The 18946-nt window shown below is 44.0% G+C and overlaps 1 protein-coding gene across 1 annotated transcript; it reads left to right on the top strand.

Moving 5' to 3' along the window:
• The first annotated feature begins 14439 nt into the window (after positions 1-14439).
• LOC137573469 (uncharacterized) lies at positions 14440-16079 on the top strand. The gene is made up of 2 exons (XM_068285401.1): positions 14440-14842; positions 14911-16079. The coding sequence occupies exons 1-2, from the start codon at positions 14440-14442 to the stop codon at positions 16077-16079; spliced, it is 1572 nt and encodes a 523-aa protein (XP_068141502.1).
• The last annotated feature ends 2867 nt before the right edge of the window (positions 16080-18946 follow it).

The following is an 18946-nucleotide window of genomic DNA, read 5'->3' as shown; positions in this document are numbered from 1 at the left end:
GCTAGGTCTCCACCCGTTGTGTTGGTGAGTAAGCCAGGAAAACCTAGGTTATGCATAGATAGTAGACGGGTGAATGCCGTTAAAGTTAGGGATGCTTACCCAATGCCAATCATAGACAGTATGCTTAGTAGATTACCCAAGGCCGAGTGTATTACAAGTCTCGAAATGAATGACGCGTATTGGCAAATTCCTTTAGAGATTGATTCACGGGATAAGACAGCCTTTTCGGTAGCGGGTAGATTTTTGGATTATGTAACGCGGCGCAAATGTATATCCGATGAAGGGTTAACTAAAAACTTCGAGAAAAGCCATTTTGTATCTAGGGCATATTGTTGGTGAAGGAACTACATACCAAGATAATATATCCGCCATAGTCGATTTCCCCACCCCGAAATCCGTGAAACAAGAGGCTCAGTCAGCATTTGAGGACTTGAAAACGCGTTTAAGCCAGGCACCAGTTTTGCATAACCCAGATTTCAGAAAACCTTTTTCCATAAACTGTGACGCCAGTCATACGGGAGTTGGCGCTGTGCGAACCCATTTAACAGAGCAAAAGGACGATATATCCTTTGCGTTTATTTCAAAAAAACTGAATCAAGCACAAAGAAACTACTCAGTTACAGAGAAAGAGAGTTTGGCCGTGTTAGCAATAAAAATGAAGTAAGTAAGTCGACTCGCCGTCTTGGGTATACCATACACCAAGTTAAACAAATCTGCGATAGTCAAAATACTACAGGACGAAATCATTTTTTTCTAAATTATGGAGGCGGAAGTGGGCGTGGAAAAATATGAAAATATATATACTCTGCGCGCATACTAAGCCAGCGTACATATTAAATTTGGTGACTTTAGCTTTGTTGTTGCTAAAATCAGTTTTGTTTAATTTGCGGGGGTGGAAGTGGGTGTGGCAAAATTTTAAAATAGCCAATATCTGCGCGTCTAGTTTACATACCAAATTTAATGTCGGTAGCTGTCACAGTTTTTGAGAAAATCAGTTTTATGTTAATTTCGTGGGCGGCAGGGGGCGTGGATAAATGGTTGAACATTTAGTTTCTGCGCGCTAAACAAACGAGTATATAAACCAAATTTGATATCTCTAGCTGTTATACTTTTTAAGAAAAACAGCTTTATGTTAATTCTGGAGGCGTAAGAGAGCGTGGCAAAAATTCCAATTAACTTTCTAATACATACTACACGAGCATACATACCAAATTGGTGGCTCTAGTTCTTATAGCCTCCGAGATCTGCTGGTTCATACAGACAGACGAACGGACGGACAGACAAGATCGACTTGGCTGTTGATTCTGATCAAGAATATATATACTTTATAGGGTCGGAGAAGCTTCCTTCTGCCTGTTACATACATTTTTGCGACTTTAATATACCATTTCACCCTATGGGTGTATGGTACAAAATGAGTATATGGCTTATGGTGAGGCTTCCCCGCTCATACTTGTTTAATACATAAAAGCTTTTTTAAGAGTGCTTATAGCAGCTTGGCTTGCTTTCCGTTTTGGTTGCCCTTTGCTGGTGATCCCTACTTAGCCTTTAGCCATGAAATTAAATGTCTTGGCCATACCCTAATGTTGAATCTTTTAAGTTAATTTTGGGCGGAAATAATTTTTGTCTTAAATTTTTTTTTTAGATTGCTCTAATAGCAATAAATACTAAGTTGCAACAACAAAGTGCGTAATTTTTACAAAAGCCATGTCCACCAATTCGGGCCCAAGCTCTCTCGATCCCCAACAGCAACAGCTACAAGAACTAATTCTACAACAACAACGGAAGCGTCGACTCTCGGTCCAACGCAACAACGCGTGTTTTTCGGTGGTGTCGCCGACCCCACTGAATGCTAACGTAAGCAATAACACCGAAAGTGCCAGCCACTCAGCAATCAAAAGCAACTTACCGTGGAGAGAGCAGTGTGCTTCTCCATCAATAACCATAACTGGGTCACCGATTGCACCGACCAGCACCGTCAGCTCGTTGACAGCAACTACTGCAACGTCTGCCGAAGTATTGACCTGCCTCAAGCCGTCAACGACAAGTCGCCCTGAGTCAGCCACAATAGTAAACCCAACGACTTCTGTCCAAACTGAAATGGATAGATATATTAAAATAACTAAGCGGAAGCTAAGCCCGAAAAAGAAAAAAAAGTGGCAATACGCCGAATATAACCAAACCAAATGAACAAGTAGCACCGCTTAGCGGGAATCGTTTTAAAAATCTTGCCGATCAGCAAGATGATCAAGCCGGCGCTGTAGATAAAGTTAAATCGGCTAGACCACCCCCTTTATACATCCGTGGAGCCAACTTCAGCGCCCTGATTTCGAAGCTAGTAGAAACAGTAGGGGCAAATAACTTTGTTGTAACCCCTCTCAATAGGGGTAACATTAAAGAAATTAAATGTCAAACCCAAACAGAGGACAATTTCCGCATCATCGAAAAGTACCTCCGTAATGCTAACATCAACTTCTATACCTACCAACTAAAAAGCAGTAAAGGGCTCCAGGTTGTGTTGAAGGGGATTGAGCCATCGGTCCCTACTCAAGAAATAGCAGACGCGTTGGTCGAAAAAGGGTTTGCGGTCAAGTCCGTTGTCAACATCATCATCAGGAACAAAGTCGCACAGCCGCTCTTTAAAATCGAGCTCCAACCAGATGCAAAGCGGTCGAAGCCAAATGAAGTGCACCCAATCTACAACCTACAGCTCCTATTGCACAGAAGAATCACCGTAGAGGAGCCCCATAAGAGACACCAACCACCGCAGTGTAAAAACTGCCAGGAATACAACCACACCTCTAACAACTGCAATCTCAGGTCAGTGTGTGTTGGCTGTGGCGAACATCATAAAGATGGCATTTGCACCAAGGACAGAAACAATGTCGCACTAAGACTATGCAGTAACTGTGGAGGGAACCACACGGCCAACTACAGAGGATGTCCTGTCTTTAAGGAACTTAAATCTCACCTAAACGGGCGCAAACCCCCAGCTGGACCAAAAGTCACCGTCAAAGCCTCTAAAACTACACCGGAGGTATTCTTCGCCAAGGCTGTTAGATCATCTAACATGCCTGCTACAACCAGTCCTAGTGTATCCTTCGCTAGTGTGCTCCGAACTGGACGGACGGAGCCCGCAAAAGAGACCCCGTCACTCCACTATCTACAGAATCCGCAACCTAGCGCACCGGAGCTATCCAATCCCTATTGATCTCACTCAATCAAAACATGACCACTTTTATGACGTTCATGCAAAACTGTATGCACGAACTGATGCGGAATCAAAACCTGCTTATCCAGAAGCTTATCGAGAATAAATAATGGCTTCCCTACGTCTTTGGAATGCTAGACAAGAGAAAAGCTGGGCTCAAAGAAAATACATAGAAAAGCTCAGCCCAACCAGCACCAAACATCCTCTGTGGAAAGCCCACCCAACTTTAAGCGCTCCTACAGAGACAATTTCACCGATAAGGAGTCCAACCGGTGGATGGGCCCGCAGTGACGAAGAGAGGGCATCCGTTTTTTCCACACATGGTTTTCCAGACAAATCCAACATCAAACTCATCTGTACTTCCCCCTTCGAGCACACTAACGGATAGTGAGTACTCGGAACTCCAATCGGACGGAGAACATGGAAAAGGTCCACTATCATCATGATTCCTAAAGTGGGAAAGGACAAAACCCAGCCATCATCCTATAGGCCAATTAGTTTTCTGCCATGTCTTTCGAAGCTTTTTGAAAAGATCCTGCAGATCCGACTAAACTCATTTCTGGCATCGGAGAACACAGTCCCTTCACACCAGTTCGGCTTTCGCGGAAAACATGGTACAATTGAACAAGTCAATCGCATAACATCCGAAATACGAACAGCATTCGAACTAAAAGAATACTGTGCGGCTGTCTTTCTCGACGTTGCCCAGGCTTTCGATAGAGTTTGGCTGGAGGGTCTGATGTTCAAAATCCGGCAAAAACTGCCACAGTACACCCACAAACTCATGGAATCTTACCTTTACAATAGGCAATTCGCTGTAAGATGTAAAGGCTCCGTCTCGGCTGATTTTGAAATCAAAGCTGGTGTACCGCAAGGCAGTGTACTCGGCCCATTGCTCTACCTACTGTACACTGCAGACTTACCAACGAGTTTAAAACTTACAACGTCCACTTTTTGATGACACGGCAATACTCAGCAGATCCAAATGCCCAATACAAGCCTCTGCAAAATTAGAGGAACACCTCAAGGTGGTAGAGGAATGGCAATAGCAACCTGGCGTATCCGGGTCAACGAGCAGAAATGCAAACATGTTATATTTACGCTTAACAGAAGAAACTGTCCAGTTCTAATGCTAAACAACGTACCAGTTCCTCAAGCCGTGGATGTCACTTACCTTGGCATCCACCTAGACAGAAGACTAACTTGGCGCAAGCACATCGAAGCAAAAAAGTCACAGCTTAAACTGAAAGCGAGTAGCCTACATTGGATCATCAATGCTCGGTCCCCTCTACGTCTGGAATATAAAGTCCTCCTATACAACTCCGTACTGAAACCCATCTGGACTTACGGAGCCGTACTATGGGGGAAGGCAAGTACCAGCAATGTCGATATTATACAAAGAGCGCAGTCGAAAATTTTAAGATCAATCACGGGGGCCCCGTGGTATATACGGAACGACAACATTCAAAATGATCTAAATATACCTAGCGTAAAATCTGAAATAGGTAGTCAACAACTAAAGTATTCTGCGAAACTGGATGCACACCCAAATGTTCTGGCCAATTCCCTTACGCGAACTAATAATAGAACTCGTCTTAAAAGAAATGACAAAAACCCAATAACAAGTGATTCGGTAAGTACTAGATTAAGAAAAATATCTCAAACTTGTTGTTAGGCTCTAATTTAAGAGTAGATTCAACAAATATATATTAAAAGTTAAAAAAAAAAAATTTTATTCTACCATTGCACACCGAGTGGCCCATATCCCCGCTGATTGCCTGTTTTATCCAAAGGAAGCCGAGCCGGAGCGGTATAACTCCCAACGCTCACCAGGGGGAAATACCTGGTCGTCAGGCCTTAGATAATGCAAGGCGAGGAGCTGATCGTGTTTGGGCGTAGCAGATTGCTGCTATATTCGCCTCCAATCTATGACGAGTTGCCATTGCGAGCGGCTGCTAGCCAGCAAGAAGACACTCCAAAGATGCAATGAACTCACGGAAATGGGCATACTATTGGAGGAAATCTCGGAGAGGATCAAGCCCGAGACGGAAGGAGGCAAGCGGGCCATCACCAACGCCCTTCGTGAAAAGGTGGAGAGGCTGAAAGAGCTGCAGTCGGAAGTCAGCTCCCGGTTCAGCGGACATTCGATCGAGTCAGTTTCGTCGGATGCATGTCCCAATTGCTCGAAGGTGCCACCTGAGCGTGCCAGTCGTGGGCAGCAGACCGACGCAATGTCCTCCAGGACCACGCTATCCCGGACTACTCAGACTTCACCACTGGCAAAGCGAATAGACAAGGCACCGGGTCCGTCTGAACCGGCTGGAAAGCAACTGCGTCAGCCGAGTGCTCACGCACCCAAGCAGCGTCCTAAAAAAACCTACTCCTCAAGGCGACAAACCGCATCACACAACAGCGGACATCGGGACAACCGAGGACAACCAAGGCTGGAAAACAGCCGGCCCATCAAAGCCTCGACGTGGAGCCTCCTTGCAGCAGGTTAAACCCAGAATCAGGCATAGACCGGATGCAATTCTGATCGAGGCCAGCGGCGGGCTCAGTTGTAGCCAAGTCCTAACGATGGTGACCAGGCGTACGGATGGTAAACTACTCCACGTCCGTGAGCATGTCTCCAGAGTACGTCGCACAGCCAAAGACGCGCTGCTACTGGAGCTTCGCAAGGACTCGGCTACAAGTATACAATCGCAAGGACGGTATCACCCAAGTACTGGGCGCAACAGCCGGTGTGAAGGCCCTCGCACAGCTTAGAACGGTAACAATCTACAACCTAGATGCAGCGGTGACCCCTGAGGAGCTTCTAGCGAAGCTATCCTCGCAAGCGAAGGTAGAAATGAACGCGCTAACAGTCAAAAGCCTTCGAGCAGGTCTTCGGAACTACCAGACGGCAATTTTGAGCGCACGTTGGATTTAGTAGGAGCTAAATTAGTCAACTTCTAAACTTTTGTTTAAACACAAGTAAGCAGTAGCAGCAATAAAATGGAAGGAGATATGGGAGCTAAAGACCAGCAGCCGTAACAACAGCAATCGAAGCAAAACCGCAGGTCCCGGCAACGTTTGGACATGTCGATCCTTGAAGCAGCTGATGCGACCAACATGCAGCAATTGCATCAGCAACAGCAGCAGCAACATCAAGAACAACATCAGCAGCAACAACAGCAAGAACAACAACATCAGCAACAACAACAACATCAGCAACAACAACAACAACATCAGGAGCATGAAATAAATCCAGAAAATGCTTCAGGTCAGGATGATATGATGCTTGCAAATCAATTTGATGAGATGTCAAAAAACTCGCGGTATGGGGGGGCTCCTTTGTTAACCATATCTAAGATGCAGGCTAATGTCATACCCATCCTAAGAGGGTGGCGAGCGCAAACAAGGTATGGAGAATCCCTCGCTGTGAGACTGCCTTGTCTTTGTACTTAACAAAAAATACAGTTCTATGATTAGTGAATCATTCATTAATCAATGGACTAGCCAACGCTTCTCCATTGTTAAAATTAGTCATAATAATCAAAACTATATAAATATAATTCCACGAACTATGTAAATATATGCATGCATAAATAAAAAAGAATTGGAAATGAAAATTTGATTATCTTCATTGGGGTTTGGGTTTTCTTTATTCCAGCTCACAATAAATAAAAAGAATTAAATAGAAAAATGTGATTTCCTTAATTGAGTTGGGGTTTTCTTTATTTCAGCCTCAAAATGTAATTTTCAGCTATGTGTATTACATGAATGTTTATGGAGAATATTAAAATTTCATTTCATTAACATTCGTAATCGAAGTAAAGCACCAAGTAGCATGCACAAGTATTTGGATTTTCTATGTTATCTTTATAGAGACAGCTGCAATAGTTGAAATGACTATTACGATCCAGTAAATAATCTTGAATATCAGTCAATGCTTCACAATCCTTTAGAAAAATGACTCCATCAATTTCAAATAAAAATTGATTGATTTTATTAATGTTAGAAGAAAGCATTTTTTAAAAATATATCCTAATTGACCGATTTCTTGAACTTGTTATTAGCTATTATTTCTTAATATAAAACACACTTCTGTCACAACATAATTATTATTTTTCCCCTAGCCCAACACTCGCTTGCAAAACACTCCTTATCACAGCATACCCCACCCACGCTCGCAGCACACTCTCCACTCCTTATCACAGCACACCCGCACGCGCTAACTTTTTTATAAAAAAATTAAAATAAAATGAAGCAAGTAAGTCGACTCGTCGACTTGGGTATACCATACACCAGGTGAAACAAATATTTCAAATTTCGAAAACCAAATGTTTGGGGGCGGGGCGCAAGTGGGCGTGGCAAAATGTTTAAATAGCCAATATCTGCGCGTCTATTAAGCTAGTCTACATACCAAATTTAATGTCGGTAGCTTTCATAGTTTTTAAGGAAATCAGTTTTATGTAAATTCCGGGGGCGGAAGGGGGCGTGGGAAAAAGTTTAAACAATTAGTTTCTGCGCGCTAACTAAACGAGCATATAAACCAAATTCGATGTCTCTAGCTATAATAATTTTTAAGAAAAACAGTTTTGTGTGATTCCAGGGGGCGTAAGGGGCGTGGCAAAAAGTGTGAACAATACATATATATATATGAAATGTTTGATGATAAATAATTTCACACAGTCACCCAAATAACCTGACCTTGAACCCAAAAAATTAAAATAAAATATATATATATATGTCGGATAGCGTTGGTTAAGTCAAAGCCTACTAGTTAGTTCCAATTAATTGACAAGTGTGTAAGTTGTAACCCTGGTTGAGCATATAAGCAACCTTAGTAACTAATGTTGAGAGCTGTCGTCAGGTCAGGTCCTATATAAAGGGAAGCCTCGGGCTAGAGAGCTCAGTGTGTGTACAACCTCCCCGGGAACTAGCCGTTCAGTTCAGAATACAAGTAAAAAAGTGAAAGTAGTGCAAAGTACAAAAAAAACAGTAAAAAGACAATGAGTGATTTAAATAAAACAGGCTACGCCCCGACATCAGAAGTGGGATCAGCACCACCTCCTGCATTCTCAGAGGATCAGTGACGCATAATTTTACAAATGCAGAACCAGAATCTGCTGGAGCTTGCAAGAACCATGCAAGCGTCTACACGCGAGCAACAGCAAACTCGTGGCGTCACTTTGCCAAAAATTTTCTCTGACACTGCAGGTGCAGATGCCTCAAAGTGGTGCATCACAGCTGACATTATATTAACGGAACATCCCCTAGAAGGAAGCAGACTCATCATGGCACTAAGCGAAGCTATGGTGGGCAGTGCCTCACAGTGGCTAACTCAAATTGCATATCCCGGCATTAAGTGGACTGAATTTATGGAATTATTCCTCCGCCGCTACGAAAATAGTGAAACGTCGTCGGCAATGTTTCTAAATCTACTAAACAGTTGGCCAACTATCGGCGAATGTCTTGCGGTTTATGCTAGCCGTTTGGTGACCACTCTAACTTCCAATTGGAAAAACAAAAACATCGAAGAAATTGCTGTGTCAATTGTGCTCGCGCATTTAGCCAATGTGGATAACCGCTTGGAACGGATTGTGTTCACGTCAAAAGTTAAAACTAGAAGTGACTTGCAATCCGAACTAGGCGCATTCACCTTAAAAAACATCGTAATGCCGACCGTGATGACGACTCCGGACCTGGACCTGACGCCAAGAAGAGGAGAATACTGACAATGGTGTGCCATTTCTGTGGCAAACCAGGACATAAAATTGAGGAGTGCAGAGATAAAATGCGACAAAAGGGCGACGCGACATCTCAGCAAGACAAGCCAACTGTTACTTGCTTCAAGTGCGGCCAGCCTGGACACTTCGCAAATCAATGCTCGAAAAAGGAATCAACAAGTACACAGGGAGCATTCCAACGGAAGACTGTGAACCAGTGCTTTGTACCAGAGCCAACTGGAGTGATGATGCAGCTCGGTGAGATTTACCCAATTTCTTTTGATTCTGGCGCAGACTGTTCACTCATTAAAGAGAAAATAAATAAGAAAATAATAAGCTAGCTGGTAAACGTTTTAACAGCACTATCATACTAAAAGGTATAGGCGATGCTGGCATATATAGCACCTTACAAATATTAAGCCAGGTCACCTTAAATGAGAACGCACTTCAAATATTGTTCCATGTAGTGCAAGATAATCATTTGAAAAGCGACATTGTTATTGGCCGCGAAATTCTTAAACAAGGATTTAATGTCACTGTATCACAAAACAAGTTTAACGTAGTAAAAGCCAAAGCTGTAAACATTTGCTCAATAGATAGGGAACCAGTTGACCTTACAAATCTTGATACCGAATTGTGCGAGGCTGATAAAGACAAACTAATAAAAATGCTTGAGAATTACTCGACTGCATTTGTAAAAGGGGCACCATCCACACGAGTCACGACAGGGGAAATGAAAATTCGCTTGATTGATCCAACCAAAACTACAGAGAGTTAAACTCAAACACAATCGCAGACAGGTACCCTTTGCCGCTCATTAGCGACCAGATCGCTAGGCTACGTGGCGCCAATTTCTTCACGTGTCTTGATATGGCGAGTGGTTTCCACCAAATTCCTCTCCACCCCGTTTCAATAGAATACACTGCATTTGTGACCCCGGATGGTCAATATGAGTTCCTGGCCATGCCGTTCGGGCTCAAAAATGCGCCATCCGTTTTCCAACGGGCAGTCATGCGTGCCTTGGGTGACTTGGCCTATTCATACGTGATTGTTTACATGGACGATATCATGATCGTGTCACCCACAGTCGAATTAGGATTGAAAAGGTTAAAAATAGTACTAGACATTCTCACAGATGCTGGATTCATTTTTAATGTTAACAAATGTAGTTTCTTAAAAACAGTCGTTCAATATCTGGGATATGAAGTAAGAGCAGGGGAAACTTGCGAAAGATTGTTGCCTTAACATCGTTGCCACCGCCACAGACGGTTTATTGTGTACGACAGTTTAGTGGACTTGCATCTTATTTTCGCAGATTCCCGGATTCTCTCAAGTCATAAAGCCGTTGTATTCCCTAACATCAGGAAGGGAAAGTTTTGCGTGGACTACTGAGTTGGAAAGCATTCGCAAGAAAATTGTGACTATTCTTACAAACGAACCAGTTCTGGTAATATTCGACCCGCAATACCATATAGAATTACACACCAACGCTAGCTCAATCGGATTTGGTGCCATGCTTTTACATCGAATTAACAATAAGCTTCACTTTGTAGAATATTTTAGTAAAACAACTTCGCCAGCCGAGTCTCGGTACCACTCTTATGAGCTTGAAACTCTGGCAGTATTTGCATCCGTTAAACATTTCCGTCACTACTTGCTCGGCAGAGAATTTGTGGTTTATACAGATTGTAACTCGTTAAAAGCATAGCGAACCAAAATAGACTTAACTCCTAGAGTTCATCGCTGGTGGTCTTATCTACAATCTTTTAAGTTTGACATACAGTACAGAGAAGGAAAACGTATGGCACATGTCGACTTTTTAAAAAATGGTAAGACACGATGCTTGCCAGTTGTGCCGCGAAATTTTAAATGGTCAGTAGTTAACCAGGTACATGAGTCAATCATGCACCTTCGTTGGAAAAAAACACTTGACAAAGTTTACCAATTTTACTGGTTTGAGAAAATGAACAAATATGTCCGTAAATTTGTTGACAATTGTATAACCTGCAGGACAGCAAAGTCACATTCCGGCAAAATTCTAGCAGAATTACATCCTATACCAAAGGTTAGCATCCCTTGGCACACTGTCCATATGGACATTACTGGCAAATTAAGTGGTCAAAGTGATCTAAAAGAATATATCTTTGTTCAAATTGACAGCTTCACAAAATTCGTACACCTTTACCACACTCTCAAAATAGATACGGAAAGCTGTATCAGGGCCATAAAGTCTTCAACTTCCTTGATTGGTGCACCAACACGCATTATAGCTGATCAGGGTAGATGTTTTTCTAGCGCGCAGTTTGCAGAATTTTGCTGTTCAAAAACAATAAAACTTCATTTAATCGCGACTGGGGCAAGTCGTGCTAATGGACAAGTTGAGCGCGTTATGAGCACGCTCAAAAACCTATTAACTGCAGTCGAATTAAGCCAAAGGTCCTGGCAAGATGCTCTCGGCGAGGTGCAGCTAGCTTTAAACTGCACAACAAATCGGGCAACTGAGGCCAGTCCCTTAGAAATGTTAATAGGGAAAGAAGGTCGACCTCTTGGATTAGTTCCTCCATTGGACACAGAATTGGAAGTAGACTTAGACTCCACACGGGCTCGAGCAAGTAGCAGTATGAAATCTTTAGCCTTTTACAACAAAAATCGATTTGATAAGTCCAAGGCCGCCGTTGTAAGACACAGTGTCGGTGACTATGTCCTTCTCAAGAACGAGGAGAGACACCAGACAAAACTAGTCCCAAAATTTAAGGGTCCATTTTTGGTAGTTAAAGTCCTAGACGGAGACAGATATATGTTAAAGTCGTTATCGAGTAAACGATTATATAAATACTGTCACGAGGACACAAGAAACCTTCCAGAGGGAAATGTGCCCCATGAGCTGGACATTGATGATGGTCTGATAGAAGCTGAGAGTGAACCGTCCAAGTGAGACGATGGTGAGCCGTCCAAGTGAGACGAAGGTTATCCGTCCAAGTGAGACGAAGGTTATCCGTCCAAGTGAGACGATGATTGTTTCTTTTTGAATTAAATTTGGAATTTTAGTTAAAGAAAATGTAAAATCGACAATTTGGCAAAATATTATGTAATGAAAACAAGCATCATGTTTTATTTTTCTAACCTGCATAGGTGAAGTTATTGAATTGAAAGAAATATGTTTTCAAATGTTTTAATTAAGAATAAATGTTAATAGTTTGCACGAAGAAATGTTGAGCTGACTATTTTATGAAATGTTAATTACACGAGAACAAGTCAACGTCATAATGGTTATCCGTCTAGGAGAGATGGTGGTTATCCGTCTAGGAGAGACGATGGAACTCCGTAAGATAGACGATAAATTAAGTTTGGAAAATTTGAAAAGGAAAAAAAAGGAAACTGTGTAAAGAGACAGTAATGAAGTAGTTAAAAAGAAAACTGTTGAAATAAAGAAAACTATAAGAAGAGACAGTATAGATGCCTGAAAGGCTGACTTAAGAACTTGAAAAATTTGTCATAATGCAAGCACAAGTACAAAACGAATGTTTTGATCATGGCGTGTGACGCATAACATTATGGAAACAGAAGATAATTTAAATATTCTATAGGAAAAGTTGAAGCTAAAATTTTGTAGTAAAGCATTATTGTGGATTACACGAGGACGTGAAAAGGTCAGGATGGCCGTGTCGGATAGTGTTGGTTAAGTCAAAGCCTACTAGTTAGTTCCAATTAATTGACAAGTGTGTAAGTTGTAACCCTGGTTGAGCATCTAAGCAACCTTAGTAACTAATGTTGAGAGCTGTCTTCAGGTCAGGTCCTATATAAAGGGGAGCCTCGGGCTAGACAGCTCAGTGTGTGTACAACCTCCCCGGGAACTAGCCGTACAGTTCAGAATACAAGTAAAAAAGTGAAAGTAGTGCAAAGTACAAAAAAACAGTAAAAAGACAATGAGTGATTTAAATAAAACAGGCTACGCCCCGACATATATATATATATAAAATAAATTTAATTTCTTCCCCCAAGGTCAAACATTGTTTACACAATCATCCAAATAACATGATCTTGAACACATACACACACACACACACACACAATCCAAATAAGAGACACGCAAAAAAGTGTGAACAAGTAGGATGTGCACTTCGTCGCGTTCGGTCTTTTTCTGTGTAATTTCCGTCTTATCCGTGATCGTAAATCACGTAGTCCTGCAACTTAATAATCTGTTAGTGTAGCAGTCTCACTTCTTGTTGTTACTCACGTTCCGTCGGCCGTCAGTCTGCATCGCAAGTGAAAAAATTAAATCATATTTTTTTTTCCCGGCCTCCTGCTTTGTCGGTCCCTTGGTGGTCGGAGGGCCGCGGGGTGCCTTCATTCTGTATCACCCAAATTTTTGCTCCGCATCTGTGTTAGTGGGGTGCTAGTCGCACCTTTTAACAAATTTTTCATCCACCCACGCTGTAAGTAAAAAAAATAAACAAGCAATTGGTGTGATAACCAGCTGTTGGCGGACCTGCCAAGTCGGTCTCGAAAGCTCTCCAGGGCTATCACTTGGGAGTCGAGCTTTCACCTCAAAACTTTTAAGCTGGGGTTCTCGATCACCTCCCACCAGACTAGCAGCATAGTAGCGCAACAGCCTAAGTCTTGGTGACGTACCCGGTGGCCTACCTGGCAGAGGCGGTGCCTGGTTCAAATCCGCTGAGTGGAGCGAAAAAAATGTAAAATAAATCTGGAGCATTTTTATTTTATTTTCTTTCTAACGCGGGTCTCCAAGTACCTGGTTCGACTCCGCTGTGAGGAATTGAAATTAAATTTCAAATTTTTCTATTTGAAATTTAATTCATTTAACTTCTTCGATACCCTTCGGCACGGTAGGGGTTCAAACCCGCCGCGTGTAATATAGGAGTCAAAAATTATTTTTTATTTTATTTATTTAATAATTTTTATTCTACCATTGCACACCGAGTGGCCCATATCCCCGCTGATTGCCTGTTTTATCCAAAGGAAGCCGAGCCGGAGCGGTATAACTCCCAATGCTCACCAGGGGGAAATACCTGGTCGTCAGGCCTTAGATATTGCAAGGCGAGGAGTTGATCGTGTTTGCGCGTAGCAGATTGCTGCTATATTCGCCTCCAATCTATGACGAGTTGCCATTGCGAGCGGCTGCTAGCCAGCAAGAGGACACTCCAAAGATGCAATGAACTCACGGAAATGGGCAAATTGGAGGAAATCTCGGAGAGGATCAACCCCGAGACAGAAGGAGGCAAGCGGGCGATCACCAACGCCCTTCGTGAAAAGGTGGAGAGGCTGAAAGAGCTGCAGGCGAAAGTCAGCTCCCGGTTCAGCGGACATTCGATCGAGTCAGTTTCGTCGGATGCATGTCCCAATTGCTCGAAGGTGCCACCTGAGCCACCAGTCGTGGGAAGCAGACCGACGCAACGTCCTCCAGGACCACGCTATCGTTAAACCCAGAATCAGGCATAGACCAATGTAATTCTGATCGAGGCCAGCGGCGGGCTCAGGTATAGCCAAGTCCTAACGATGGTGACCAGGCGTACGGACTCGGCTACGATTATACAATCGCTCCAGGACGATATCACCCTCGCACAGCTTAGAACGGTAGCAATCTACAACCTAGATGCAGCGGTGACCCCTGACGAGCTTCTAGCGAAGCTATCCTCGCAAGCGAAGGTAGAAATGAACGCACTAACAGTCAAAAGCCTTCGGGCAGGCTTTCGGAACTACCAGACGGCAATTTTGAGCGCACCTGAGGCTGTGGCCCGGAAGCTTATCGAACTTGGTCGCGTAGAGATAGGCTGGGCTAAGTGCCGAATCAGAGAGCTCGAGCAGTGGCCATTGCGCTGTTTCAAGTGCCTAGCTACTGGCCACATCGCCGCTAAGTGCTCAAGCAAGGAGGACAGATTAGACTGTTGCTTCAAGTGTGGTGTAGCAGGCCACAAGGCAGTCGTCTGTCCCGCTGTGGAACCGCACTGCTTTCTCTGCGCTGCACAGGACTTAAACCCAAGAAACCACCTTGCGGGCAGCCGTCTTTGCCCAGCTACAGGCGTATCGAGGACCCAAAAGTAGCTTTAATGACCCAGCCAGCCATGAAGATCCTGCAGTTAAACCTGAACCACTGCATCGCAGCCCAAGACCTGCTGCAGCAAACTGTTCGGGAGTTGAGAGCGGACATAGCCCTGCTGAGCGAACCATACAAAATCGGTACAGGCCCCTGTTGGGCCAAGGACTCGAGCGGCAAAGCAGCACTGTGGTGTTGTGGTAGTAGCGACGGCGTACTGCAGGATATTCTACACGGGAATGGTTTTGTGAGAGCTAGGTTTAGCAGTTACTGGCTTTACAGCTGCTATCTCGCGCCTAGCTTAACCCTGGAGCAATTTGGCAGAACGGTGGACCGCATCGCTGATGACGTTAGAGGACGACAACGAGTAATTATAGGTGGCGACTTTAATGCTTGGTCAGTCGAATGGGAAAGTTCTCGTTCGGACGATCGTGGTAGATTGCTGTTGGAAGCTTTCGCCAACTTAAGCATCTCTTTGCTAAACGTTGGTTCCCAGAACACCTTCAGAAGGGCCGGCACAGGATCTATTGTAGATCTTTCATTTGCCAGCGACAGTATCGCCGCCTCAGCCACTTGGAGCGTGGGATCAACGTACTCGGCGAGTGACCACGAAGTCATAACCTTCACCATCGGCGACAGCAGGCACCCGCTTCCAAGGACGCAACACTTCCCAAAAGTTTTTAAGCCGGAGACCCTCAACCCGCAACTCTACGGCCACAACCTGGATGATCTAACCTTCAGCGAAAACATGTGCGCGGAAGATTCCGCAAATTCCGTAATGGCACGGCTAGCCGAGGCTTGTGAGGCTAGTATGTCTCAGAGTGGCACATACACGCGACACCACAAACCAGTCTTTTGGTGGAACGACGCTATCGCCGAAGCCAGGAGATCCTGCTTTCGCGCAAGGCGACTTTATCAGCGCGCACGACGGTCGACAAACTTCGAGGCTCTGGGTCTTGAGTATAAGAGACGTCGGAATATCCTCAAGACTGCGATCCGCTCCAGCAAACGAGAATGTTTTCTATCTTTATGCGACTCTGCTGAGCACGACCCCTGGAAAGCTGGGCTCATCATGTTTTATTTTTCTAACCTGCATAGGTGAAGTTATTGAATTGAATTGAAAGAAATATGTTTTCAAATGTTTTAATTAAGAATAAATGTTAATAGTTTGCACGAAGAAATGTTGAGCTGACTATTTTATGAAATGTTAATTACACGAGAACAAGTCAACGTCATAATGGTTATCCGTCTAGGAGAGATGGTGGTTATCCGTCTAGGAGAGACGATGGAACTCCGTAAGATAGACGATAAATTAAGTTTGGAAAATTTGAAAAGGAAAAAAAGGAAACTGTGTAAAGAGACAGTAATGAAGTAGTTAAAAAGAAAACTGTTGAAATAAAGAAAACTATAAGAAGAGACAGTATAGATGCCTGAAAGGCTGACTTAAGAACTTGAAAAATTTGTCATAATGCAAGCACAAGTACAAAACGAATGTTTTGATCATGGCGTGTGACGCATAACATTATGGAAACAGAAGATAATTTAAATATTCTATAGGAAAAGTTGAAGCTAAAATTTTGTAGTAAAGCATTATTGTGGATTACACGAGGACGTGAAAAGGTCAGGATGGCCGTGTCGGATAGTGTTGGTTAAGTCAAAGCCTACTAGTTAGTTCCAATTAATTGACAAGTGTGTAAGTTGTAACCCTGGTTGAGCATCTAAGCAACCTTAGTAACTAATGTTGAGAGCTGTCTTCAGGTCAGGTCCTATATAAAGGGGAGGCCTCGGGCTAGACAGCTCAGTGTGTGTACAACCTCCCCGGGAACTAGCCGTACAGTTCAGAATACAAGTAAAAAAGTGAAAGTAGTGCAAAGTACAAAAAAAACAGTAAAAAGACAATGAGTGATTTAAATAAAACAGGCTACGCCCCGACATATATATATATATATATATATATATATATATATATATAAAATAAATTTAATTTCTTCGCCCAAGGTCAAACATTGTTTACACAATCATCCAAATAACATGATCTTGAACACATACACACACACACACACACACATCCAAATAAGAGACACGCAAAAAAGTGTGAACAAGTAGGATGTGCACTTCGTCGCGTTCGGTCTTTTTCTGTGTAATTTCCGTCTTATCCGTGATCGTAAATCACGTAGTCCTGCAACTTAATAATCTGTTAGTGTAGCAGTCTCACTTCTTGTTGTTACTCACGTTCCGTCGGCCGTCAGTCTGCATCGCAAGTGAAAAAATTAAATCATATTTTTTTTTCCCGGCCTCCTGCTTTGTCGGTCCCTTGGTGGTCGGAGGGCCGCGGGGTGCCTTCATTATGTATCACCCAAATTTTTGCTCCGCATCTGTGTTAGTGGGGTGCTAGTCGCACCTTTTAACAAATTTTTCATCCACCCACGCTGTAAGTAAAAAAATAAACAAGCAATTGGTGTGATAACCAGCTGTTGGCGGACCTGCCAAGTCGGTCTCGAAAGCTCTCCAGGGCTATCACTTGGGAGTCGAGCTTTCACCTCAAAACTTTTAAGCTGGGGTTCTCGATCACCTCCCACCAGACTAGCAGCATAGTAGCGCAACAGCCTAAGTCTTGGTGACGTACCCGGTGGCCTACCTGGCAGAGGCGGTGCCTGGTTCAAATCCGCTGAGTGGAGCGAAAAAAATGTAAAATAAATCTGGAGCATTTTAATTTTATTTTCTTTCTAACACGGGTCTCCAAGTACCTGGTTCGACTCCGCTGTGAGGAATTGAAATTAAATTTCAAATTTTTCTATTTGAAATTTAATTCATTTAACTTCTTCGATACCCTTCGGCACGGTAGGGGTTCAAACCCGCCGCGTGTAATATAGGAGTCAAAAATTATTTTTTATTTTATTTATTTAATAATTTTTATTCTACCACACACCGAGTGGCCCATATCCCCGCTGATTGCCTGTTTTATCCAAAGGAAGCCGAGCCGGAGCGGTATAGCTCCCAATGCTCACCAGGGGGAAATACCTGGTCGTCAGGCCGTGGATATTGCAAGGCGAGGAGTTGATCGTGTTTGCGCGTAGCAGATTGCTGCTATATTCGCCTCCAATCTATGACGAGTTGCCATTGCGAGCGGCTGCTAGCCAGCAAGAGGACACTCCAAAGATGCAATGAACTCACGGAAATGGGCAAATTGGAGGAAATCTCGGAGAGGATCAACCCCGAGACAGAAGGAGGCAAGCGGGCGATCACCAACGCCCTTCGTGAAAAGGTGGAGAGGCTGAAAGAGCTGCAGGCGAAAGTCAGCTCCCGGTTCAGCGGACATTCGATCGAGTCAGTTTCGTCGGATGCATGTCCCAATTGCTCGAAGGTGCCACCTGAGCGTGCCAGTCGTGGGAAGCAGACCGACGCAACGTCCTCCAGGACCACGCTATCCCGGACTACTCAGACTTCACCACTGGCAAAGCGAGTAGACAAGGCACCGGGTCCGCCTGAACCGGCTGGAAAGCAACTGCGGCAGCCGAGTGCTCACGCACCCAAGCAGCGTCCAAAAAACCGGCAACCTGTAGAGTCCCAGCAGCAGCAGCAGGCACCACCTACTCCTCAAGGCGACAAACCGCATTACACAACAGCGGACATCGGGACAACCGAGGACAACCAAGGCTGGAAAACAGCCGGCCCATCAAAGCCTCGACGTGGAGCCTCCTTGCAGCAGGTTAAACCCAGAATCAGGCATAGACCAATGTAATTCTGATCGAGGCCAGCGGCGGGCTCAGGTATAGCCAAGTCCTAACGATGGTGACCAGGCGTACGGACTCGGCTACGATTATACAATCGCTCCAGGACGATATCACCCTCGCACAGCTTAGAACGGTAGCAATCTACAACCTAGATGCAGCGGTGACCCCTGACGAGCTTCTAGCGAAGCTATCCTCGCAAGCGAAGGTAGAAATGAACGCACTAACAGTCAAAAGC

This window comes from Drosophila tropicalis, unplaced genomic scaffold, assembly GCF_018151085.1.
Source record: "Drosophila tropicalis isolate 14030-0801.00 unplaced genomic scaffold, ASM1815108v1 contig_401, whole genome shotgun sequence".
Classification (NCBI taxonomy): Eukaryota; Metazoa; Arthropoda; class Insecta; order Diptera; family Drosophilidae; genus Drosophila; species Drosophila tropicalis.
This window is presented reverse-complemented; position numbering and strand designations above follow the sequence as displayed.

Coding starts and splice junctions, on each gene's coding strand:
- LOC137573469 (XM_068285401.1), top strand. CDS start 14,440: ATGGTGACCAGGCGTACGGACTCGGCTACGATTATACAATCGCTCCAG. Junction 14,843..14,910: donor AGACTGTTGCTTCAAGTGTG/GTGTAGCAGGCC, acceptor TGCGCTGCACAG/GACTTAAACCCAAGAAACCA.